Source organism: Malania oleifera, chromosome 1, assembly GCF_029873635.1.
Source record: "Malania oleifera isolate guangnan ecotype guangnan chromosome 1, ASM2987363v1, whole genome shotgun sequence".
NCBI classification, from domain to species: domain Eukaryota; kingdom Viridiplantae; phylum Streptophyta; class Magnoliopsida; order Santalales; family Ximeniaceae; genus Malania; species Malania oleifera.
The window spans coordinates 6649018-6675550 of record NC_080417.1 but is presented as its reverse complement, the minus strand read 5'-3'; the positions used below and the strand labels follow the sequence as shown (position 1 = coordinate 6675550).

At 36.5% G+C, this 26533-nt stretch overlaps 2 protein-coding genes across 2 annotated transcripts; both read right to left on the bottom strand.

The window, feature by feature from the left end:
* Nucleotides 1-13460: 13460 nt before the first annotated feature.
* On the bottom strand, nucleotides 13461-14219 carry LOC131161310 (uncharacterized). Its single transcript, XM_058116987.1, has one exon. It carries the CDS (start codon nucleotides 14155-14157, stop codon nucleotides 13561-13563), a length of 597 nt encoding a protein of 198 aa, XP_057972970.1. The 5' UTR covers nucleotides 14158-14219; the 3' UTR covers nucleotides 13461-13560.
* An 8314-nt stretch (nucleotides 14220-22533) lies between these two features.
* LOC131144810 (egg cell-secreted protein 1.4-like) lies at nucleotides 22534-22989 on the bottom strand. Its single transcript, XM_058093687.1, has one exon. It carries the CDS (start codon nucleotides 22987-22989, stop codon nucleotides 22534-22536), a length of 456 nt encoding a protein of 151 aa, XP_057949670.1.
* Nucleotides 22990-26533: the final 3544 nt, after the last annotated feature.

The window sequence follows — 26533 nt, the reverse complement described above, 5'->3', positions numbered from 1 at the left end:
TCATGAATTGATGACTTCTTCATGAATTGATGACTCAAGTTTACCACAAATTTACCTTTCAACATCCCCCCTTAAACTTGACTCTCCTGCCTTTATCATATCGAGCATCATCTTAAGTCTTGCAAAATTATCATGCTTGAGTGACTTTATGTAATAACCTGAAGAATAATGGTATTTAAATAATAAAGAGTGAGGGAAATGGAAACAGAAATCGAAGGAGGCGGCAGGCTTTATCGACGACGTTGCACGTTGGATGTAATAACCTAGAAGATTTACACAAGGCTTCATCGGCGAACACAGGGAGTTCGTCGACGAGCGCATAAAGAGACCTCGTCGACAAAACCATGTCTCATCGACAAGAAGATACCGAGAGGGGTTTTGGGCAGTCTGAAATTCGTCGACAAGAAAGTAAGGTTCGTCAACGAATTCACTTAAGAACTCATTGACGAGATGACGTGTCTCGTCGACAAATCCGAACCTATAAATAGTGAAAATCCGAGTTAATTTGCAGAAGTTGGCATAAATCTTCTTCTTCTTCTTCTTCTTCTTCTTCTTCTTCTTCTTCTTCTTCTTCTTCTTCTCTCTCTCTCTCTCTCTAAACGCCTCTCCCTCCTTCTCTCTTCGATTTCGGCACCGTTTCTCGTCGAATCGAAAATCCAAGGCCACCACAATGCTGCTGGTGCAGTTCTCTGTAAGACTGCTGGAGATGATCGTTGGTGGAAGTGGTTTGAAATTCATCCTAAATTCAGGATAAGGTGTTTTATTCAGAATATATTTTCCCTGCAGTTATAAGAAATGTTGTATATAGGAAAATATTGATATTTTGTTCTGGGAGATGTTGTTTTCAAGATGTTGAGTGGAGAACTCTGCGGGTGTACAATCAGAGTTCAGCGAAGGCTTTTCAGAAACTAAGTAAGGGAAATATGCTATGCTAGAAGATTTGATTATATTAACAAGAATTTTACATATGTGCATGTGTACCAGTTATTATGTAACTTTTACAAAATATGAAATTTTAAAGTATGTGTGGCCTGAGTAGATATTATTTAATGTAGAATTTTATACAATTTTTCCAGTATATGATGTTATATAGAATATATAGATATAGCCGGATATTCACTGATATTATACAGACAGATATAAGTACATATACAGTTTTTATTCAGATAGCTTAACAGATAGATATATATATATATATATATATATATGTACACAGATATTTATTTAGATCAGTATACATAGTATTTACAAAATGTAATGTTTTCCTAAATGTCATAACACTCAAAGTATATAGACAGATTACACAGATAGAAAGTACAGACAGATTATACAGTTATAGCATCAAGATGCTATAGATATTACAGTATTTACAGTTCAGATTAATTGTGTTATGGTTATTTTAGAAATATAATGAAAACAGTAAAAAGAGTATAGTATATATGTATATAGTATCAGATCCCTATGGAAAGATTATAGACAAATACAGTTACAAAGTACGGTACCGTTGCTATATACAGAATAGAGTGCAACCACATATCTCAGATAGTGTGTGGGTATCATCAAATTGTGCTCAGAGAGGATGCAACTCCCCCGTTCACTGGGTTGAGGGGGGCAGTTTGACGAGGTAATAGCCAGTCCCGAGCTTAGGAGTGGATACAGTTTGACCGAACTAAGGTAGTGTAGAGTATAATGACTTACCTAGATGGCCGACCAGAGTTAAGTCCCGCCTACGGGCCGCACAACCCTGTCATGAGGGGTCAAATCATGACATACAGAGTTTCAGGGAAAAAGCACAGTTATGTATGTGTATATGTATACATTTTTACAACTTTTGTTGTATATAGTATGATATAGCAGTATGAATGATAGAAAGTTCAAAGGATACAAATATTTTAAGTTACTATACATGTGTTTTACAGATTTGTCAGATCATACAATTTTAAACATTATTATTATAGTCTTATGACTCGGTCGTCGCACACTAATAATAACATATTTCACTTACTGAGCATCGTCTCACCCCATTACTTTACCACTTTTCAGGTGAGCCAGCTAGGTGAGCAGATCAGGCTCGCAAATAGAGAGTTGACCTGGTTACCCTGGTTGTAGGGTAAGTTTGTGACAGGGTTTTGTATTTTTGGGGTAGATGATATTTGAGGGAGTTATTGTATTGGCTATGGTCTGAATGTACTGAATTCTGATATTGTTTAGTATGTATGGTTGTATGACTTGTATATCCGCTGCGTAGATATGGTTATATATATATATATGATGGGAATTTTGAGGTCGTTACACTTTATGAAAATATCAACAATCTGATCATAAATTTTGTAAGTAAGCAATTCCACTTCCTTGTTCTTCACATGCTCTCTGTTGATATGATACTGAGTACCAATAAGTTTGCTTCTTTCATGGTATATATACTAGATTCTTTGCTAATGCAATCGTTAACCAATTGTCGATATAAACCAGTTTACCACAAATTCACCTTTCAACATTCCCCCTTAAACTTGACTCTCTTGCCTTTTTCATGTCGAGCATCATCTTAAGTCTTACAAAATTATCATGCTTGAGTGACTTTATGAAAATATCAGCAATCTGATCATAAATCTTGCAAGAAAGCTATTCTTCTTCACATGCTCTCTGTCGATATGATACTGAGTATTAATATGTTTGCTTCTTTCATGGTATATATACTAGATTCTTTGCTAATGCAATCGCTGACCGATTGTCGATATAAACTAGTTTACCACAAATTCACCTTTCAATATCCCCCCTTAAACCTGACTCTCTTGCCTTTGTCATGTCGAGCATTGTCTTAAGTCTTGCAAAATTATCATGCTTGAGTGACTTAATGAAAATATCAACAATCTGATCATAAGTCCTACAAGAAAGCAATTATACTTCCTTGTTCTTCACATGCTCTATGTTGATATGATACTGAGTATCAATATGTTTGCTTCTTTCATGGTATATATACTGGATTCTTTACTAATGCAATCGCTGACCGATTGTCGATATAAACCAGTTTACCACAAATTCACCCTTCAACATCCCCCCTTAAACTTGACTCTCTTGACTTTGTCATGTCGAGCATCATCTTAAGTCTTGCAAAATTATCATGCTTGGGTGACTTTATGAAAATATCAGCAATCTGATCATAAGTCCTGCAAGAAAGCAATTCCACTTCCTTGTTCTTCACATGCTCTCTATTAATATGATATTGAGTATCAATATGTTTGCTTCTTTCATGGTATATATACTTAGAGTTCGGGATTTTCTATTTTGGGAAAAGGTAAGAGGAATTGTATTTATATCGGTTATTTTTGAAATCGGACTCGGTGGAACTGTGGATCACGGTCCTGTGTGTGTTTTGGCTACTCATTTGGGGGGATCTAATGGGGAAAACTATGAGTTTTTCATGATTACAGTTTTGGAAAAAAGGGGGTGACGGGCTGCATCCCTAGTTTTGTTGAAAACCGAGCGTATATGTTGATTTATACTATGTTATGGGGATGGTCGTGCCTTGACTTGTTTTAAACTGTATATGTTTGGAAAACCATGATTTTAAATTACCAAATGGGTGTGGTTTGTTTGGTTATATGAGCATGCATGTGTGTGTGATTGGTTGAAATGCTAGTAGGAACGTGGTTCCGAATTGTTCCAGGTACTGAGAGTGTCCGGTTTTATATCCGAGAGCGTATGAAATCGCTGGCTATAGATTAGCAGAGGTCCAACTCTATATCTGAGAGTGTGAGCCTATTCCGGCAGATCAAGACGAAAGGTGTAAGAACTCGGAAAATAAAAAAGGAATTTCTGTAGATTTCATCGACAAAGCCAGATTTCGTCGACAAAGGCAGTAGACTTTTCGTCGACGAAATTTAGAGGTTTGTCGATGAAGAGAAGCCGAGAAGTCTGGAAAATTTTGAATATCAGACTTCGTCAACGAGGCTGCCGACATTTGCGACAAAATCCTTGATTTTTCGTCGACAAAGGTACTTTTCGTCGACGAAAACCAGGCGGGTCAAAGGGGTATAAAAGGAAAGTTTCTTTCTTTTTCATGAAGAAATCTCAACTCTCTCTCTCTCTAAACTCTCTCTACTCTCTCTCTCTAGATTTCTTCGCTGGTTGTTAATAGAATCGGAAATCTGAGGTTACCACAAGGATCGCGGAGGGATTCTCTACAACTTCTGTGGATCGAAATCTCAATTCTAGCGTTTTCGGGTTTCGGGCCAAAATCGAGGTAAGGCTCGATTTTCATTTCTGATTCAGTATATGTGTAGTAGTATGGATTATAAGCATGTTTAGTATTGTGGTTTGTAGATTTCGGAGTCTCGGTTCATAGTTTTGAGGGCCGTAGAGTTCGTGGTTTGGTTTCGGGTTGAGGTAAGGGGATTCTGTTTATATCAGTTCATTTCTGAAATCAGGATCGGTAAGCTTGTAGGTTACAATCGTATGTATGTTTTGACTTCTTATTTAGGAAAATTTATTGGGTAAAAACACGGGATTTTCGAGTTACAATTTTTGAGAAAATTGGGGATTTCGGGTATCTTCTCTTATTTGATTGGAAAACCGTTTATGTTATTTAAACTGTATTATTGAGGTGACCGTAATCTATATCTGCATAAACTATATACTTGAAATTGTAAACGATATGATTTGTCATAAACCAAATAAGTGTGGTACGTGTGTATGTATGTATGTTGTTCTAGATATTTGTGAAAAACAGCTATGTGGCGGCTTATTACCGTACGCTGAAATGTATAGGGACGTGAGTTCCAAAGTGATTCTAGGTTTTGTGAAAATTGGCTAAGGGCGGCTAACTACTGTACGCCGAAACAGTTAGGAGCGGCTAACTACCGTACGCTGTGCCCTATAACGGTTAACTACCATGGGCAAGAGTGGCTGGCTCTATATCCGGGGTACAAAATATCACCAGTATGATTCGACTGGTCACCGCATGTAGCAACGGACCACAGTGGGCCTAGGTTGACGCAGCGTAGTTTGCACATGGTAACGTAATCAGGGTTAGACCAGGTGACCTTGTGTAGTTGCATATGTAGCAATGGATTCACTATGAGTCAGAAACCTTCGTAGTTTAATGTGTTTGAACGTAACCGCTGTGAGACTAGGTGACTTGTGTAGTTGTGAGTAGTGTGACGACACTGACCATATGTATGTATGTATGTATTTGAGTATCGTATGAACTGGAATGGATTTTGTGGAAATATTGGAACTATATGGAATTGTATGGAAATGTATGGAACTTGTTTTGAAACTGTACGTATATGTTTCAAACTGTATCATGTGTATGTGTTATGAAGTATGAAAATGACACTAGTATGCCACACACTGATATAACCTCTTTTCTCCCTTACTAAGAGGTGTCTCACCCCGAATATATACAAATGTTTTTCAGGTCCTTCGAGTAGCTGAAACTAGCATCCTAGCATCCAAAAGCAGGGGGTGTGTTTAGCTACTGTTAGTACCTGATAGGTACGAATTTTGTAAAGAAGTTGTCCTAATGGATTTTGTAGACACCCGTGGTATGTATGGTATATGTAGGTATGTTTAACCCTGTATGGTATAGACTTTGGTATGGTACAGTTTGATGTAAAGAAAGACCGTATTCCGCTGCGTATTTTGATGAGTATGGACATGTGTGTATATATATATATATAGGGCATCCGTTACCCCACGGGGACGAACCCTCTTGTATATGGTATCGTGTATGTTTTATATTGATACAGAGATAGGTTAAGTTACTTAATTTACCCCTGGGTCCCATTTCAGGGTTCGGGGCGTGACAAAAGGTGTGGATCCACTAGTTAGCGTCGGTACGATGTCATAGGAGTCGAGGACTAGCCATGTGCTGGTGGCGTCGTGTTACGTGGGTTAACTATGGGCCAACGTCATATGTCGCGGGCCGGCTTCAGGCCGATGGGTGTGACAACACCAGGATTGCTAATCATGTGTGTTGTGTGCGTCTATGCACTGTGTAAAATTAGTACTGAATTGCATTTAACTGCATGTATGTTGCATCATTAACACTCAAATGCCACAGACCGATATAACCTGTGTTCTTCCTTACTGAGAGGTGTCTCACCCTTACTGTACGTACATTTTTATAAGTCCTTCGAGTAATCGGAACTAGCGTCCAAGTGTAGGGAGCATAGTGGCCGGTGTATTGCGTTTAGCGCTTGGGTAAGTGCTAGGACTGTATTTTGATGGGTTGCCATTTTGGGATGTGTTGGGCACCCAGTTGTATGTTGTATGATAGAGCTTATTTATGCTATTGTATAGACTTTAGTATGGTATTGTATGTATATAGTAAGACCTTATTTCGCTGCGTTTGATCTGTATGTTTGGATGTGTATAGGGTGCCTGGGAACCCCACGGGGTCAGACCCTCATTCTTTATCCTGTATCTTTGGATGTTTTGTATGATCCAGGGACAGGTTAGATTACATTTTCACCCCTATGTCCCATTTCTGGGTTCAGGGGATGACAACTTGGTATCAGAGCTAACTAGGTTGTTAGGTCTTGTAGACTTGGTTAGGCTTAGCTGTAAGTACATACTAGAGTATAGGATGTTAGATATGGTTAGAGTTGGTTGAGGGTTGTTCGATTGCTAAGCTGGGATTTGTCGACAATATTCTGTGTTTTTCTTGAGATGAGGATTCCAGTAAAAGTAGGGCAAATCATTGATGACTTTTGTGTCGGTGTGATAGGATAGACCTAAACCTAACAGGAATAGTTAACATGATTGGGGGTAGATAGTTGTGTTAACTGTACGATGGTACGTGTTGTAGGAGTGCTAATAGATTCCTATTGTGATGCAGAATGGAGTCCAAAGATAATGACTTTGGAAATGGCTCCGAGGAGACTGCGAGTGATGAGTCTTCTTCTGTGCCTCGAGATTTGATGAGGCAGGTATTACGGGAGATCGGGCGGAGTGCGAGGAGATGCGAGCCCTCTCCTACTGTTGCGGGGTGCACCATTGAGAGGTTCACACACATGCATCCTCCGACGTTCTCTAGAGGACCTGACCCGACTCGATGATAGCAGAAGATTAGGTGGAGAAGACTAAGAGGATTTTGGAGGTCCTACGCTGCACGTATAGCTAGCGAGTCCTCTGTGCTACCTTCCAGCTATCTGGGGAGGCGAGTCAATGGTGGACTATGGCGAATCTGCTGGAAAAGTATAGGGGCGGTCCTGAAGAGATGACATGGAGTCGTTTTAAGGAGGTGTTCTTTGACAGATACTTCCTAGCTTCTGTACGTGATGCTAAGGCGGATGAGTTTTCTGCTCTGACTCAGGGGAGTATGACGGTGCAGGGATATGCGGCTCAGTACATAGAGCTGTCCTAATTTGCGCTGTGTCTGATATCGAGCGAGTGTGAGAAGACTCGAAGGTTCGAGAAGGACCTGAGGAAGGATATTCGCAGATTGGTGGGTATGCTTCAGATCCGCGAGTTCTCGGTGTTGGTGGATAAAGCCACGGTGATTGAGACCAATATCCGAGAGGACGAGGTGGATTAGGAATTAAGGAAAAGGATAGTACCTTCTGGTTCTCAAACAGGATCTCATCAAGGATCGTGAAAGAAGAGGAGCAAGAGCTCGAGTTACCGTCAGAATACCGAGCGCCAGGATTCTCAGGGGATCCAGACTAGGGATCGTTGTATCAAATGCCACAGATGGCACAAGGGTGAGTGCTAGTCATTTAGGGGTAACTGCTACAATTGTGACCAGCCAGGTCACATGTTTCGTGATTGTCGTGCATCGAAGCGAGACGTGCTTGCATCCAGTGTGAACTAAGGGAACAATTAGATACCTCGGGGAACCGTTCAGACGATTACAGTTCCGGCCAGAGTATACTCTTTTACTCTTGTGGATGCTGAACATACAGGGAATGTAGTGATAGGTACCTTATTATTTCTTTTAAATAAAGCTTCTGTTTTGGTTGATTCGGGTGCAACCCATTCGTTTATATCTGTGAGTTTTATTGGACGGTGTAGGGTTGAGACCCAAGTCATGAACGAGGTGTTATATGTTACTACGCCATCTGGGAGTGTATCATTCTGTAGGAAGATGTTGGAAGACTGCCCAGTGGTAATTCAGGGGAAGTTGCTACCGACGAATCTTGTGGTATACGACATGTCAGTCGATGTCATTCTAGGGATGATTGGTTATTCTCCAATTATGTCGTCATCGACTGTCATAGGAAGGTAGTAGTTTTCAGACCTCTTGGGGAGCAGGAGTATGAATTTGTGGGATCGTGTGTGCGTCCAGCGCCACAGATTTCGTCAGCACTACAAGCGAGGTTACTCTTGGACGGGTGTCAAGGGTACCTAGCTTGTGTGAAGGAACCGCCTTAGGATGAGTTAAGGCTCGAGGATATTCGGGTAGTCAACAAGTTCCCGGAGGTTTACCCGGTTTACCTCTGAATCGTGAAGTGGAGTCTGTGATAGAGTTGCTGTTTGGTAAGGCACCGATCTTTAAAGCTCCGTAACGGATGGCTCCAGTAGAACCTCGAGAGTTGAAGGAGCAGTTGCAGGAATTACTGGACAGGAGTTTCATTCGACCTAGTGTTTCGCCCTGATTACCAAATGGGTGTGGTTTGTTTGGTTATATGAGCATGCATGTATGTGTGATTGGTTGAAATGCTAGTAGGAACGCGGTTCCGAATTGTTCCAGGTATTGAGAGTGTCCGGTTCTATATCCAAGGGCATATGAAATCGCTGGCCATAGATTGGCAGAGGTCCGGCTCTATATCCGAGGGCGTGAGCCTATTCCGGCAGATTAGGTCGAATGGTGTGGATCCACCAGTTAGTGCCGGTATAATGCCATGGGAGTCGGGAACTAGTCATGTGCCGGTGGCCCCATGTTACGTGGGTTGGCTACAGGCCAACGCCATATGTCGTGGGCTGGCTTCGGGTCGATGGGTGTGACAACATCGGGATTGCTGATCATATGTGTTGTGTGCGTGTATGCACTGTGTAAAATTAGTATTAAACTGCATTTAGCTGCGTGTATGTTGCATCATGATAACACTTAAATGCCACACACCGATATAACCTATGTTCTTCCTTACTAAAAGGTGTCTCACCTTTACTGTACGTACATTTTTACAGGTCCTTCGAGTAACCGGAACTAGCGTCCTGGTGTAGGGAGCGTAGTGGTCGGTGTACTACGTTTAGCGCTTGGGTAAGTGTTAGGATTGTATTTTGATGTGTTGCCATTTTGGGATGTGTTGGGCACCTAGTTGTACGTTGTATGATAAAGCCTGTTTTTGCTCTTGTATAGACTCTGGTATGGTACTGTATGTATATAGTAAGACCTTATTCCGCTTTGTATGATCTGTATGTTTGGATGTGCATAGGGTGCCTGGGAACCCCACGGGGTCGGACCCTCATCCTTTGTCCTGTATCTTTGGATGTTTTGTATGATACAGGGACAGGTTAGATTACATTTTCACCCCTGGGTCCCATTTCTGGGTTCGGGGCGTGACACTTAGGCTACCTCCTTCAGACTTAAATGTGTACCTTGTTTTATCTAAGCTACCAAGAGAAATCAAGTTTCTCTTCAACTCAAGTATATACCTTACATCTCTTAACACTCTTTCAATCCCATCATGCATTAGAAGCCTCACAGTACCAATACCCTATATTTTATAGAACTTATTGTTACCTAAGATAACATGGCCCCCTTCTAGACATGTAAAGGATTCAAACCAGTTTTTCAAAGGACACATATGGAAGGAACATCATGAATCTAATATCCATTCTTTTTCCAGAATCTATCTCAGAGATGTTTAACACTTCAGCACTGTCATGTCCATCTAAAACTACAGCTGCCTTATCCTTTGGTTAAGAGGTGGTGGCATTGGCAGCTTGTTTCCTTTCAGGACAGTCCCTTTTAAAGTGCTCTTCCTTGTTATAGGAAAAACACTTTAATGCTTTGCTCTTAGATTTTGATCTAGACCTCTTGCCCTTTTCCTCTCTTGTCCCTCTTTTTAGATGTACCTCTCACATTTAACCATTCCTCTGACTCTATTTTGGAATCAGACTTGGTGTACAATTCCCTAGAGTGCAAAACAGCTTGCACTTCTTCTAAAGTTAGGCTTTCTCTCCCATACATCATAGTTTCTTTAAGATTATCATAAGTGAAATCAAGAGAGTTCAATAAAAGAATTGTTTGGTCTTCTTCATCTATACTAATGTCAATATTAGCAAGATCCAATATAATTTTATTAAACTCATATAAATGTTCATCAATAAATGTTCCAAGATTTATTTTAAAGGTATAGAGTCTGGTCTTCTTGTGGAGTCTGTTTGCTAGGGACTTTGTCATGTACAAACTTTCTAACTTTAGCCAAACTCCAACTGCCATATCCTCATTGGCAACTTCCCTAAGTACTTTGTCTCCTAGGGACAAGATAATGACACTATGTGCCTTTTGGAGGATTTCGGGCTTCACTTTATCGATGGAGGGTAAACCTGGTTTCCCCTTTTGTGAAGTGGAAGCCCCCTTCTTGTCTCCAAGAAGGACCTCCTCAAGCCTTTGTTGTACCAAGATGGCCTGCATCTTGATCCTCCATACAAAATCATTTTTACCGGTGAATTTTTCCAACTCAAACTTGGCAGTCCCCATCTCAAAACCAGGCTCTGATACCACTTGTTGTGGAAAACTTGACTTTAGAGTTCTTAAAACAAGATATTTTATTTATATATGAATCCCTTTACAAAAATAAGATGCAAAGCCCTGAACTCGCCAAGTGGGGTCCAGGGTGTTATGTGATCCATTCACCAATCTGTGATACCAAAAATATCATTCACACAACGGAAATAATTAAGCATTCTCTATTAAAATACCAAAGTTCTATTCTATACAACCCAAAAAGTGTATCCATTTACTATATATTACATTACCAGGAATTTAAATGTAACCTTTATATATTTCATATCTTACAACTACTCACAATATCAAAAACTAAACCTCGCTTTGGACCTTGCTAAGTTCGATCACCTTAAGGACCTAAAAAGTTAATAATTTGCTGGGGTGTAACAGTGTGTGGAAGATGAGTTTTAGTGTACACAAAATATATTTATTTGTTAATCAACAACAATATCAGCTAATTAATACACTTATATACTATAACCACACATATATAACCAATATTTATAGTGAAAGTTCCTGAGAATTGGGGAGATTACATGCCCATACATGTAACGCCCTTTTGCTTTGATACCATATATACCCACACACATTCCAACATCAATCACACACATCTACACAAGATACTGCACACGTTTCTCATCCACACAGGATACTGCACACGTTTCTCAACCACACAGGATCAATCACAAGTTCACCCAATCGACCTTCACTGCTTCATTTCCCAATGACCTATTCATAGTATATCAGTAAAACAAACTTCTCAAGACAGCCAATGTTTTACCCCATTTATATAAATGACGATATAATGAACTCTTTAGGTCTGCCAACGTTATATCATGATTTATATCCAGACAATATAACGATCTCCTTAGGCCTACCGACGTTATATTGTGATACATACGAATAACCACACAAACAATTCATTCAAAACATATCAACCATTCACCACCGTAATCACAACCAGTTTATTATGAAGAGTTATTCTCATGCCACACTATTTGAGTGTTAATCATACTGTTACATACTGTAAATAACTAACACACCCCAGTCACATTGGTTTTTCCCCGAATATGAATTATAATCAAAACCATTGTTTTCAAATGCCTAATCTGTTCAGAAAATATACATATATATACACAAGCTTATATACATAAAATTAACCGGTTCAAATTTAATAAAAAAGCTGGTATAATTTATTTCCCTTACCTGATCTTGGAAATATGCCTAAGACAAGCGGAGGATGGAAACCCTAGCTTCACAAAACAGCCACCGAAATTGTTCTGACTACCCGAGAGAGAAGAGAAAGATGCTCGGGAAGCAAGAGCGGCTTCAGTTGAGCATAGAAGTGAAAGAGAGTCACATGAGGGATGAGAGAGAGAGAGAGAGAGAGAGAGAGAGAGAGGTTCTGAACTTAGAGAGAGAGAGAGAGAGGAGTAAATTTTTTTTTTTTAAAAATGATCTAACATCTATTTATAGGTAAGTTGTCCCCGCGTGAAACCATCGACAATTTCTTGTAACTGTCAACGATTTGCCCCGGTGTCCCCGTTTTTAAAAAGTCTCAGTAGTATAAACCGTCGACGGTTTTCTGAGAGGGCCTGAAACCATTAACAATTTGGTGCTGAACCAAACCATCTCCATCATTTTTCTTATTTTTCCTTTCCTTTATTTATTTATTTTTATTTTCTGGGTTCGGATCACTACATCAGATCAGCAACCTCACACAAAAAACTAAAACTTGCTTATTCGTGCCCAAGCTTGATCAGGAAATATTTCTCAACTGAACAACAACAATGAAATGTACAGAAATCACAAAACATCCCACAAGATAACTATCAAAGATCAACCACAAGAAAACAACGCAAGAGAGTTATGTGGTTCGGCCTTAAAGGGCTACATCCACGGCAGGAACCTCACCTAGGACCAGCTTTCATTAATGGTGGAAAATGATTTACAAATACACAGATCAAACCTGCGGGGTCTCTTTGATCTCCTCCAAGAATCAGCCCAAGAAACCCTAACCCTTGTTTCTCCGCCAAGAACTCTCTTGGTATCTCTTTTTTCTTTTCTCCTGACTCTCTCCAAATCCCCTCTCCCCAGAATAATCACAATTTGTTTTTGTGTGGTTGAAAAAACTCCAAAACCTGAGTTGGAGATTAAATAATAAAATACAAGTGACTGAAAAATTACAGAGTTGGCCTTAATGACAAACTGACTTGCAGCGGTTTGATCTTAATTGCATTTAATGGCTCAAATTTCAGCTTGACACTCTTCAACATATTGAATATAATTTATAGACAAGTCCTTCGGATCCATCCAGACAACATCAATTCGAAAATGAAATTAACAATAGTCAAGTTCATCTCATCTGCATTGACCATCCATCATTCATAAGTATATGCATATAATTTTTCTCTCATTTTACTTTTCTAATCCTCTCATTTATTATTATCATTCATCAACCATTCATTATTCATGAGTGTATGCATATAGTTTCTTTGTCATTTGGCTTTTCTAATCCCTCATAACTCATTCACTCATCAACTTCCTCTCCCACGTGTATGGAGTACTCTCATCCATCATTGCTTCCATATGTATTGACCATCCATTATTCATAATTGTTGAAATATAGTTTCTTTCTCATTTTATTTTTCTAATCCTCTTATTCCTTATTTATCATTCATTCACCCATCACTTTCCCTTCTCACGTATGCGCAGATCACAAAATAATGAACCCAACTCAGAAAAAAATAAAATAAAATAAAAACATGTACGGTTGTTTATGTACGTGGTGGAAATGGCATTGTATTGGAATAATAATTATTGAACATAACTTTACTTGCCCCACCAAATGACATGATGAGGAAAAGCTTTGCTAATTACATTTAAACCGTGCCTTGCTCCAAGATGGACAGAGTTCCCGGACTCAACAGTGGGAAGCACCACGCATATGAAGATGGCGAATTCAGGCTCCCAAAACCGAGAGGGCTCCCACTCCCGTTCCCACTCATTAGACAACCTCCTGCTTCCGATGAGTAGTGCCTCCATGGCTTTGTTTCCAGCGTTTCCGACATCAAATCCCGGTACACCGGAGAAATTAACGGTGTCGGCTGGGAGAGGAGGGGCTGCGGCGGTGGTACTCGAGTATCTATTATGTTGTTTGGGCATGGGGGTGTGGGAATCAGGTCGAGGGGAGGAGGCGGCGTGCGTTGTAACCGCCGCTGGGGCTGGAACTTAGGTGCGCCGGTGAGCTTCTGCACCACGTCCTTGAAGTTTTTGGGTTCCACCTTGTAGACTCTGGCCGGAACCGGGGGCGGCGGCGCAATGGCAGGTTTCTTCCAGTGCTTCGCCAGGGGTTTCCGGACGGAGTGCAGTACTGCTGACAATGAGGAAGTCGTGTTTGTTTTCATAGTGTCTTCCTGTGTTTTCTGCAGCAGCTGATAGGTTGAAGATGATGAGGAAGAGTAGCTGCATTGCTCCATTGTAGTATATTGTGCCAACTCTGTCTGTGTGCTGTGTGAAGAGAGCGAGACAGAGAAGACAATTAATGAGAATGGATCAAGATCCCTTCAAATATATAGATGATTATTTACTAATTAATTAACCATACAGACACTATAGATAGAGAGGGTAATAATATGAAATGAGGAAAGAGAGGTGAAGCAGTAGGAGAATGATTACAGCATTATGCAGAGGAAAACCAAAAAATTCAAGAGGGTTAAATTGTCGTGTGCCGTCGGCGTATGCGCTGACGCGACATAATAAAATTTGGTCAAAGATGCAGAAGTTTGACAGGGCTTTTTTTACTCTCTCCATTTTGGTTTAATAAATAATATCTGTATGGTCCAAAAAATAATTTTAAAATAATAACAATAATAATATTCTATTACTGAGTTTTCCACTTTTGCTTTGGAATTGGTACCTTCTCCCTCTCCTTTCATTTTTAGTGCATTGCATGTCTTTCTCCCTTAGTGCAACGAACTAGAGATAAGGATCCTCTGCATCGCGCACTCTAATTGGTTGTGCTGTGGGAAAGGCTGAGTGTGTCACACCACGTATTGTGGGTGGCAGCCATCGAGCGTTTGCTACGTGATTTCGCGATCACTTGAATTGATTAACTCATTTTCTTCAAATTTCAATTTCATTTCTTCTCCATTTTATTTTGCACACCAAATATTTTACAAGTTTGCAGTCTAATTTTGATTCTCGTTTAATAAGCTAGCTGAACTTGAATACAAACATGTTCACTAGGTTATGGTAGGAGCAACTCTTCACAATATGAGGCCCTAGACGAATATTTTAATTAGAGATTCTTAGTATTTTGTTTAATTTTTATTTTTATTTAAAATTAATTTCACCGAACACAATAATTTAATTAAGAGTCCTTAATATTTTATTTAATTTTTATTTTTATTTAAAATTAATTTCATCAAATAGAATTTTATAAATAATATTAACATTATTATATTAAAAAAAAATTGGGGGCCCCAAAAATTGGCAAGCACCTCAGTTGCCTAAATGTTGAGCCGGCCCTTGGTTATAGGATTAGTTGGACCCGTTTAATACGTAAGTTTTTGCGAGACTTGTTTATAAGCTCGTTTAATGATATTGAATTAGACTTACTAGAATTTAGTGAGTTTAAAAGTTGAAATTATCTTGGAATGAGCTTGTTTAGTCAAAGTTTCAAAGTTTGAATTTAGCGATAGGACTAACGTGCACAAAGTCAATAAGCTAGTTTTATGAAGGTAAAAAACCTTTAGGGCATTATTAGTAAGAGTTTTTTTTCATCTCTTAATAAAATTTTAAGGAGGTGTTTGGTTCACAGCATAAAAAATATTCTTATGCAGTGAAATTCTTAGACATCTCATTCTTGGGAACCTTATGAGAATATTTTTGTTTGATTCGAGTTATAAGATTGTACATAAGGTTAATGTTTAATTTAACTTAGGAATTCTACTAGGTATTTTAAGAAGTTGACCATTAAAACTTTTAATGTGTGTGTAAAAAATATATGAAAATAATTGTATTTTTATAACAAAACCTACTAGGAATATGTACTTAATTAAATCTATATCTAAAGTTTTAACAATTACAAATTTAAAAAATTTTAACATTTAATAATAGATTAATCAAAATAATTGAGGTCAATATATATCGTGCCTAAGTATCAACTATTATATTAAGTTTTATAGAACAATAACAATATTATTATTTGTTAATAAATTACAAATGTCAATTAAAATGTTAATTAATATAAATTAACACTTTTAATGGACATTTTAAATATTTTTTAATGAAAATATTAATTAATTTTTTTATTAATATTTTAAATTAGTAATTTTAGTTAAAATATTAACTAGTTTTTATGTTAATTACTATTTTTGCTCATTTAAAGTTTTGTTTTATAATAATTTATTTATTTAAACATAATAATAGTGTGATTAGTGGTATTATTACTCAAAATTCAAAAAAGTGAGAGCAATTTGGTCCAAAAAGTAGGATTTTTATGGGAATAAAACTCTTATAGTATGCTCATATTTCATGGAAATTCTCTCGTTCCTAATAATGTGAACATATTTGTCATGTCAGATTCTCATACTCAAAACAAACATTGGGCTAAGATGCTATGGAAATTACATTCCCGATAATCTTTAAAAATGCCGCAAACCAACCACTCTTAAAAGCATTTCTCATGTCATAGAGTAGGAGAAAAAATTAGGTCCTTTGGGGCCGGGAGGACCATGTTGGTCCTTCCATCAGACACTCCTATCTAATGAAATCATTCTAATTAAACAGTAGCCACGATTAGAATATATGTGGATCCTACCATATTAGATCCACTATTTGAACTGATATTGGACAATAGAACCTAATGGAAGAACTACGTCGGTCCTCTCAGATAACCTAAAATTTTAAGAGAATCAAGCCATTTATGAGTATGGTAGTTCAATTTGAGAAGAGCTCGCAACTCATTTATTTGCATAAATGAACAAGTTGAACAAAGCCCAGCTGAGTTAGCTCAAGTAGTAAGAGCGACTTATAACTTTGATAACTCCATGGTCACGAGTTCGATTTTCCTTCAAGAGATTACCCTTTTGAATTAGTAGGGGTGCGTCAATGGGCGAGTGACTTTCATCCTCAGGTTTGGTGTCACATTATTGTGTCCAAAGTGGTACGATGGTGACCGGAGTTCCCAACTCATCAAAAAAAAAATTTAAACAAATATTTTTAAATTTGATTTGAGTTTGTTTCAAGTTTAATTAAAATTTTCAATAAATAAGTTCTCAATATGATTAAAATTTTAAAAATTAATCAAAAAATATATATATATATTTTATTTTTTCTTACTTTTCTTAATATCTAAACATAAAAATATATATGAATTTCTTGATATTTTTTATCAGTTTCAAAAGCATTGGGGATTAAAATGGTCAAGGAGGCGGAGGCATCTGGTGGCGGTGGAGTCTGGCCGCCTCCAGCCCCAATATAGTTTCTCCGCCTCCACACACCAGCCCTATAAAAAATGAACGTCACACGTGCTTCCTGGCGGCATTTTAATATAACTTTCTCAGAAAAGAATGTAAGTTCTGAGTTTGACCAAATGATATATAACCACTTTGAGGCCATTTCATATATTACAAATAGGCAGGATGGCTTATTGTTCAAAGCTTCCAATACATATTGTTTGTCATTTTTAGCTGTATTTTGTATTGCAGTCCATGCGTGGTGACGTGGGAAGGAAAGAATAGAAGGCAATTAAATATGAAGGCAAATGTAGGATTTTTGGACCGTGACAGGTTCTCCTCTCCTATTCTTGCCGCCTTTGTCAAATCGCTTACACATCTATGTGAGACTTAAATATGTAGGGGTAATCTTTATTTTAGAATATAAATTTTAAATTTTATTAAAATATAATGTATGTTGCTGTCAAAATTTATCTGGAAGATTTTGGATTAATCACGACCTAGATCACATGCCAAGAATGAAGGGAAAATGACTTAGAGAACCTAGTGTATACTCTAAGAAATTATTTCGATGCCTAAATTAAGGGATCTTGAAAGGTTATACATTTACAATAGTAAGAACATAGATGTGAATGAGATGTCCTTACTTCTCTTACAATATCCCTCTTATAGGTACTAGGTATGTGTCTTCATTGATTTCTATTTTAGTAGATATTTATTAAGATGGTGAGAGATAGATTTCGACTACGAACATTTACTAGGGAACGTTATGGTTGATTTCTCTTCTTTTTTGGTCTTCTACATAACATTGTTGATGTTAACAGGGAGCATATTTTTATGTTATATTAGTTTAACCCCCCCCCCCCTCCCCTCCCGGGCGCTCTCGAGTCTTAAAATTTATCTCTTGATTCGAGAGTATATTGGATTTTACACGAGACCTTTCATTATCAAGAAATTCAGCTTAATTTGTTTTCTTGGCTCTCTACTTGGAAGAAATTGAAGTAAGATGGGTTTTGGGTTTTCCGGGACCAATTATCACAAGAGCTCCTTGCTCTTGGTCCAAGTTGACGATCCCATCAAATGACTTAATTTGAGTCAATCTCAAATAGCTCGAGCCACTTTCCTTTACAATGGTACCATCCAAGTCGTTTCACTTGAGCTACAGATAGCATAAATGGCTTCTACCAAGTCATTTTTTGCTTGATCCAAACCATTAAGTGGGCATCTTTGAGGACCTTTTAGACGGTACTCATCATATGGCCATTTTAGGGGCTTATGAGTGATGCTCATCTTGGTGAGAAGAGCTCATTTCTTGATCTCTTATATATCAGCAATTCTCATCAAATGGGCATTTAGGGAAACAATTGTGTGAGGCTGTTGGGTTGGGTTCTTTTGCTACCCTCAGCCCAAAGTTGGGTTGCAAATCAAAATTTGGGCTCATAATTGGCCTTTTAATTGCTCAAATGAAGCCCAAAAAGGCTGCTACTCTAAAAAAATAGGCTTAAGGTGGGCTCACACCGAATTTTAATTATAAAATTGGCCCAAATTGGGCCCAATCTGCTTTGATTAACAATACTAACATTGAAACCCTATCTTGTGTATGTAGGTGATGAAGAAAGCCCTAACAAGAAGTAGCCCAAGAGCGAAGAACAAATTCTTTTTCCTTTTGCATATTCTTAAAAAAAAAAAGGTTGTGCTTTTGATGCTCAAAATGTAGAACAATTTGTATAAAGATCCCCAAGAATGCAATTTCATTTCAACACAGCAAAGTTTTGAGAAATGAGAGACCTGATTTGGCAAAGGCCTTAGATGGCAAAAAAATAAAATTAAAGAATAACAATTAAAAACTCCAAAAGTTTCGCTATATAATGACTGGACAAAATGGGGTGTCTAATATAAAACTATTAATTAATTTATTAAATAGAAAATATCAAAATTGTTAATAAAAAATATTAATTAAAATGTTTAGTCAAAAAACTATTAACTATTTTTTTAATTCAAAAATAGTTAAAAGATTAATTAAAATTTATGATCAAAATGCAATTAGTTTGAAAATTATAAAATATTAAAAAATTCAATAAAATGTAAAATGACATGAATTTTAATTAATTTATTAATTATAAAATAATAAAAAGTAAATTGATAAACTTAATTAGATAATTTATTAATTTTAATTCAAAAATATTTAAATTTTTATTAAAAACAATAATTAAAAATATTAATGAATTTTTAAGTATAAATTTTTTAAAATGTCAACTAAAAATTTTAATTTATTTTTAATTATTAAAAATTAAAAATTATAGTTATTAATTCGAAAAAAATTGATTAAAATATATGGAATTTAATAGAAAATATCTTAAAATGCTAAGCAAAAATGTCAATTTTTAATTAGAAAATATTAAAAAAAATTTACAAAATAAAATTAATTAATTGTTAATTATAAAATATTAATTAGACAATATCAATTAAAAACATTAAAATAATTTAACAATTATATATTACTTTCTTACATACTATGATATATTAGATATATGTTGAAATATAATCATATAATTCATATAATATTACATATCCATATAACACAAGTAAGCATATAATATCACTTATTTCATAAGTATTTATAATTAATATTTTTTTACATATATCAAATAATACTTTAGGTTTTCAGCAGTTTTATTATCATTATTTATCAAATTTGATAATTTTTTAAGAAAAAAAAACTTTTTTTATGAAAACTAGTTCTCATATTTAATTGAGCTAAATTAAATAGCTGCCTACCTAGTATTAAATTCCCTTTGTTTAATGTGTGCACAACACCATATCCGAGCTTAAAGATTTTTTTCTTAACAAAAATTCTATGCATATTCAATATGTAATGACCTACTAATTATTTTATAGTTCTGATTTTTTTTTTTTTTTATACTGTAAGATTTATAATGCTCTGATACCTACTAGATTAAATCAAACCATCAACCTAAGCAGTAAAAAGCGGAATCCTTATAAACACAATCAAGAAAATATACAATACCAGAGTGCTAAAACGTGTCCCCAAAATATATATATATATATATATATATATATATATGATTGTTTCCCAAAATACCCTCAACTGGGCTAGGGTTATACATAAATACTCTAAAAAAAATACTCACTCTACTGACAGAACAGTACTGAAGCCCCTCTATCTGCGAGCCAAATCTGCTCGCCTACCTGGATCACCTAAAAAATGTTAAAGTAATGGGATGAGACGACGCTTAGTAAGACGAAATATGTTATTGCTAGTATGTGGCAAATGAGTTACAATACTATGAAAATCTGTCTTTATATAATCATGTATAACTGAATTTGTAAATATAGTACAAATAATATAACCACCACCTTTTCTATGTTGCTTAACATATATGTATTTTAGTTTTCTATACATAATACTTTTAATATATATATATATATATACATATATTCCCTGTATCAGTAAAACTGTATATATATAATAATAACTGAAAACTTCCCTGAATGGATAACTGTATGTCATGATTTAACCCCTCATGACAAGTTGTGCGGCCCGTAGGCGGGATCTAACTTAACTGGCCGACCAGGTTAAACCATTATATTTCGTCATTCTGATCAGCCATCCTCAACCCATATTTGATAGGGAGCTTGTCCACTCGTGGGCTCTATGCGATCAACTTATACCATATATTATCTGAATAGGTGGTTGCACTCTATACTGTATATAGCTATGGTACCATGTTCTGTAAACTGTATCTATAATGTCCATCAGGGTCTGATACTATATAATACATCTTTATATACAACTATCTATTTTACCATGATTTTGTAATAATTGTATTAACCATGACGCTGTGATAAACTGTATCTGTATCAACTGTATTTCTAAAATGAACTGTAAAACTATATGTCATGGTACTGTAAACTGTATCTGTATCAACTGTATAATCATGGTATTCTGTAATTACTATAAAACATATTCACTGTCTGTATATTCTGTAAAACATAACTCTGAAAAATACTGTAAAACATGATTCTGTATTATATTTATATTCTCAAGCCACATATTAATTTGAAGTATATTAAACATACTTGATAAACTATGTAAATTTCTGCTGTGAATAATAATATGATAATAACGTATAATTTATACTAAAAACATACTAGAATTGCCTAACATAACATATTTCTCTTACTTGATTCCTACTAAAAATCCCCTACTATAACGGGTCCTACACCCGCAGGGTTCTCCACTCAACACCCTGAAAATCATATATCCAAGAACAAAATATTACTATTTCTTCGTCTACAACATTTCTTACAACTGCTATAAAGTCAAATTTTATCAAAAAGGTCTTACCCTGAATCTGGGATGAAATCCAACTTCATCCCATCGACGATCCGCTCCGGAAGACTTGGAGAGAACTTTTCCAGGAGCGTCGTTGTGGCCTCAGATCGTCGATCCAATGAACGACGAAACCGAAATCGAAGAGCGAGAGAGGAGAAACCGTAGGAGAGAGAAAATGAGAGAATTTCGTTGAAAAATTATGCATTTAACCCGGATTTAGGCTACTGTGGGATTTGTCGACGAGCACGTCATCTCGTTGACGAGTCTTATAAAAAGTTCGTCGACGAACCTACACCATCGTCGACGAATTTCAGACTTCCCAAAAATCCTCTTTCGATATCTTCTCATCGACGATACGGGACCTCGTCAACAAGATCCTGAAGAACCCTTCACGTTCGTCGACGAAGTCAGCTGCCTCTTTTTGTTACTGTTTCCATTTTTTTTCTCTTTATTATTTAAATATTATTGTTCTTCGGGTCGTTACACAATATCTTAAGCACATTATAAAATAATTTTTGCTTTTGATAATATAAGAAGGAATTGCGTAAAGCATTAAATCCAATATATATAAATGAAAAATTATTTAATGAATATTGATGCATTAGGACTAATATGATTTCATCTAATAAAGTAATGTACGATATATATGATAAGGGTGAAGTATTGAAAGTATTTTTTATTGATCGGTTATGTCATATAAGCACAAGTCAAGCATTTGATTGCTCGATTTGCAGTTTTTAATGATTTTTTTTTTTTTAAATAGCAATTAGTTTTTGATTCAAAATGCGAGTATACAACATTACTTATTTCATATGTTATATGATGTCGGAAATAATATTGAACGAAAATGCAATTAGATAGTGTCAGTCCAGTTGTATGTATTAGCGTCAAAACATAATCTGTCTTTAGGAATTTAAAAAATGGCACATTCATTATTCACCTCCAAATCAAGTTGAAGGGTTTCACAGTAGAGAAATCCAACTGCCATATTAGTGGAAATAGAGAGACGAGGAAGTGCCATAAATATTAAATTGCAGCTAAGGGATCAAGTTATGGGTAACATCAACGTCGGGCTCGACGGTCTCCGGCGGGGGAGGTGGAGGCTGGAGGGGGCCGGAGACAGAGGCATCGCAGTAGCGGCGCAGGATGTCACCCTCTTCGGAGGTGAAGCCGAGGGAGCCCATCATGGAAGGCAAGCAGTGGAGCTGGACGGCGTGGATAGCGCGGCAGCAGGCGGGGCCCAGGTACGTCTCGCCGTTGAGGAAGAAGAGGACGACCTCGCCGGTGCAGAGATGGAGTTGAAGCAGCGAGTCCCAGCAGTAGTTGTTGTTGTTGTCGTCAGAGGAGGAAGAGTTGTCCGCTTGCATTAATCGGGATTCTGGCGGTGTCGCCGACGGATCGGTGTTCAGCTGCCGCGTGGCCCCGGAGGTGGCGGCGCTGCATGCGACCAAAAGCAGTGCAACGAGCAGGAGTTTGAGAGAGGGAGCAGCCATTATTGATTGATTTGTAGATTGATAATGGATGGAGCAAGTGTAGAGAAAAAGTACTAAAGAATGAGAAACGGGAAAAAAGATGGTGGATGGAGAGAAGAGGTAGGGTTTTGATTTATACATGGATGGATTGAGTGGTAGGGGAGATGAAGAGGGAACTGCAATCAATGCGAAGATTGGGAGAGACGACGATCTGTATACAACATACTGAACGAACGGTAAAATTAAATTAAAGAGCTATATATATTCTCTGTTACGCAGTCCTTTCATTATAAAATATTATCTTCCCAGTAACTATGGAAATATTTATTTCAAACATGATGTGATGAAACTCTTTTGAGTCCAAGTAAATCATCGCTCAAGATTTTGAATTTTGAATTCCAGACATCAAATTTTAGCGATGATTTGCATGGATTCAGAAGAGTATGAATAGGCAGATAAAATCAAAATCATGGCTCCTAAGCTACGAATATTCATTTGATACAGAGCTATGGGTGTTAATGTGTTGAGGTTAATTGCAACATTGGCTCACTTTACAGCTTAATTTTACTTAAGTTTCAGCTTACTTCAGGATACTCAAGTAGTTTAATGAGTCAAGTTGGAGTTTAATATGTAATATTATTTATGAGATTTAATTGAGCTTTTATAATTTTATTAATTTAATATGAATACATATTTTGTGTAGGAAAAGATACCGGAATAATTGAACTTACTCAAAATCCTTGTACAGGCTTTACTACCATACACAAATAAAATAGAGCAAATGGCTAGAAATATATCCACTAAATTTCAATTTCAAAATTTAATCTCCCAACACAATAATTAGATCACCAAATAAACTTAAAAATAATCAAAAAGTAAAAGTGAAGTAATAAAACACCCAAAAAACAAGACACCAAGAAATTATGTAGAAAACCTCAAATAGAAAAAAAAATATTAAGAGAAAAATACAAGGGTCCACAAATTCTAAAGAGGACTCAATAACAACAACAATGCAATAAATTATAAATAGTCTTACTCAGAACCGATCTCACCAACAAGAACTAGAGATCAATAAAATACTTCTTGCCAAACTAAAGGACAAAAATCTGGTGAAGAATACCATAATCAAATTAAATCTGATCAAGTTGAAACCCTTATCATGTTCATCACATAGAAAAATATTTCAAGTCAATTAGAGTCTCTGTCGTCATTCGATCAAGCACCTAAGTGGTTTCTTCTTCCTCACTTCTCCTTTTCCTCCTTTTGTTGCTAGCAACCACTTGGCCCTTTCATTTGTTTCTTATGAATCCCTCTCCACATGCACACCCACAACCATACTAAATATATATATATATATATATATATATATATATATATATTGTTTATTTACAAAGTTGCCATTCTAGTCCTCTTAATGGCACATGAGGAGGGACGACTTGACAATCTCCCCCCTTTGACTCTCAAGGAAAGGTCTTGATCAAGACCTATGACCACCCTACAAAACTTTAACTTCGTCTAAGCCAACATCTTTGTCATCATGTTAACCCCATTTTTATCTACATGAATTTTCTTAAGTTGTTGCAATTTCATCTCTAGTTCATCTTGAATTTAGTGATACCTCACCTCAATATGCTTCAACCTCGAATAAAATTTCAGGTTCTTGCTAAGATGAATTGCACTCTGATTGTCATAATGCAACACATATTTGTCTTGCTTGATGCTTAGCTCCCTTAGAAGCTTTTTTATCCATAGGATCTCCTTTGAAGTTTCAGTGATAAATATCACTAATATATTCAACCTTTGTACTTGATAAAGCAACATATTTTTGCAGTTTTAATTGCCATGACACTGTGCCACCTGCAAAAGTTATCAAATGCCCAGATATTGATTTTTTGGAGTGAACGTCCTTTGCCATTTTAGAGTTAATGAAACCATTTAACTGAGGCTTGCGATTACCAAAACATAAACAAATTCTAGATGTACCCCTAAGATATTGAAGCATCCATTTTTTCACCACCTCACAATATTATTTACTTGGATAAAAAAGAAATTGACTTGCTACACTAACTGCATTAGCTATATATATCTGACCTTTTACATACCATGACGTACATCAAACTACCAATAACAGAAGTATAAAGAACCTTTTCCATGTTCTCCTTCTCTCCATCACTTATAGGACAATGTGTTTAGAGCTTAAATTGAAGTGATTTGCAAGTGGAGAACTCATTGGTTTTGCGTTACTCATGTTGAATCTTGTCAAGACCTTTTCAATGTGCCTTTCCTTAGAATACCAAAGCTTCCTAAACTACTTATCACGAGATATTCTCATGTTAATAATTTGCTTTGTCAGCCTCAAGTCCTTTACTACAAATGACTTACTCAATTCTTACTTCAGGTTAGCTATTTTCTCAACATCTTGACCGACAATCAACATATCATCCACATAAAGCAAAAAAACAATGATATCACCACTAGAAATTTTATTAATAGAAACACAATGATCAGAAGAATTCTTATCATACCCATCTTGGGATAAAAAAGATTCAAACTTCTTGTACCACTCTCATGGAGTTTTTTTTCAGTCCATAAAAGCTCTTTTCCAGGTTGCATACAAGATGCTCTTTATCTTTGTCTTCAAACTCTTCATATTGTTCTATGTAGATTTTGTCCTATAAGTTACTATGTAAGAAAATAGTCTTCACATCTAGTTGTTCAGTTTCCAAGGTCGAACTTGGCTAAGAATCAATATAATAGAAGGCATCTTGACCATGGGTTAAAAGATTCTCTCAAAATCAATGTCTTACCTTTCACCAAATCCCTTAACAACCAATATCGCCTTGTACCTACTTTGTGAATTATTTCCATCATTCTTACACCTAAACACCCCCTTGTTCTTGAGTGATTGCCCTTAGGCAACTTTTTTAACTTATAGGCCTTGTTGCCAACTAGTGATTTCATCTCTTCTTGCATAGCCTTCAACCACTCTTTCTTCTTATTACAAGTTATAACTTCTTCAAAGCGCTTAGGTTCTACCCCATTAGTGAAATTCACATAGTCCCTAAAGTAATACTTTAGATTTTGGAAATGCTCTCTAGTCGATCTTCTAAGTAGATGTACCTGCTAGTGGTTTTAAAAGAGGTTGCAAAATCTAGTTTTCTATGACTTGCTTATTCATTAATGGCTCATCAGCATCAATTTCACCATCTTCCTACCCATCTCCCCCATAATTATGTTTCACTATAGTAGGAGTGTTTAGAATAAGGAATAATAGGCTTCGTCAACGTGCATTTTGGCTTTTTGTGCTTTCTTGTCAAATTCCTCAAAGGTTTGATATTCAAGGAACACAATATTCCTATTTCTAATTGGCTTCTTGTCAATAGGATCCCATAACCTATAACCAAACACTTCATGACCATAACCTAGGAAACCACATTGTCTTGACTTTCCATCTAACTTAGATCTCTTCTCTTTGAGAAATTGTACAAAAATGTTGAGAGTTATGGTGTGTTTCCAAATGGGGAGGGTGAATTGAGCATTTAAAATTCTTCCTAAGTTAAATTAA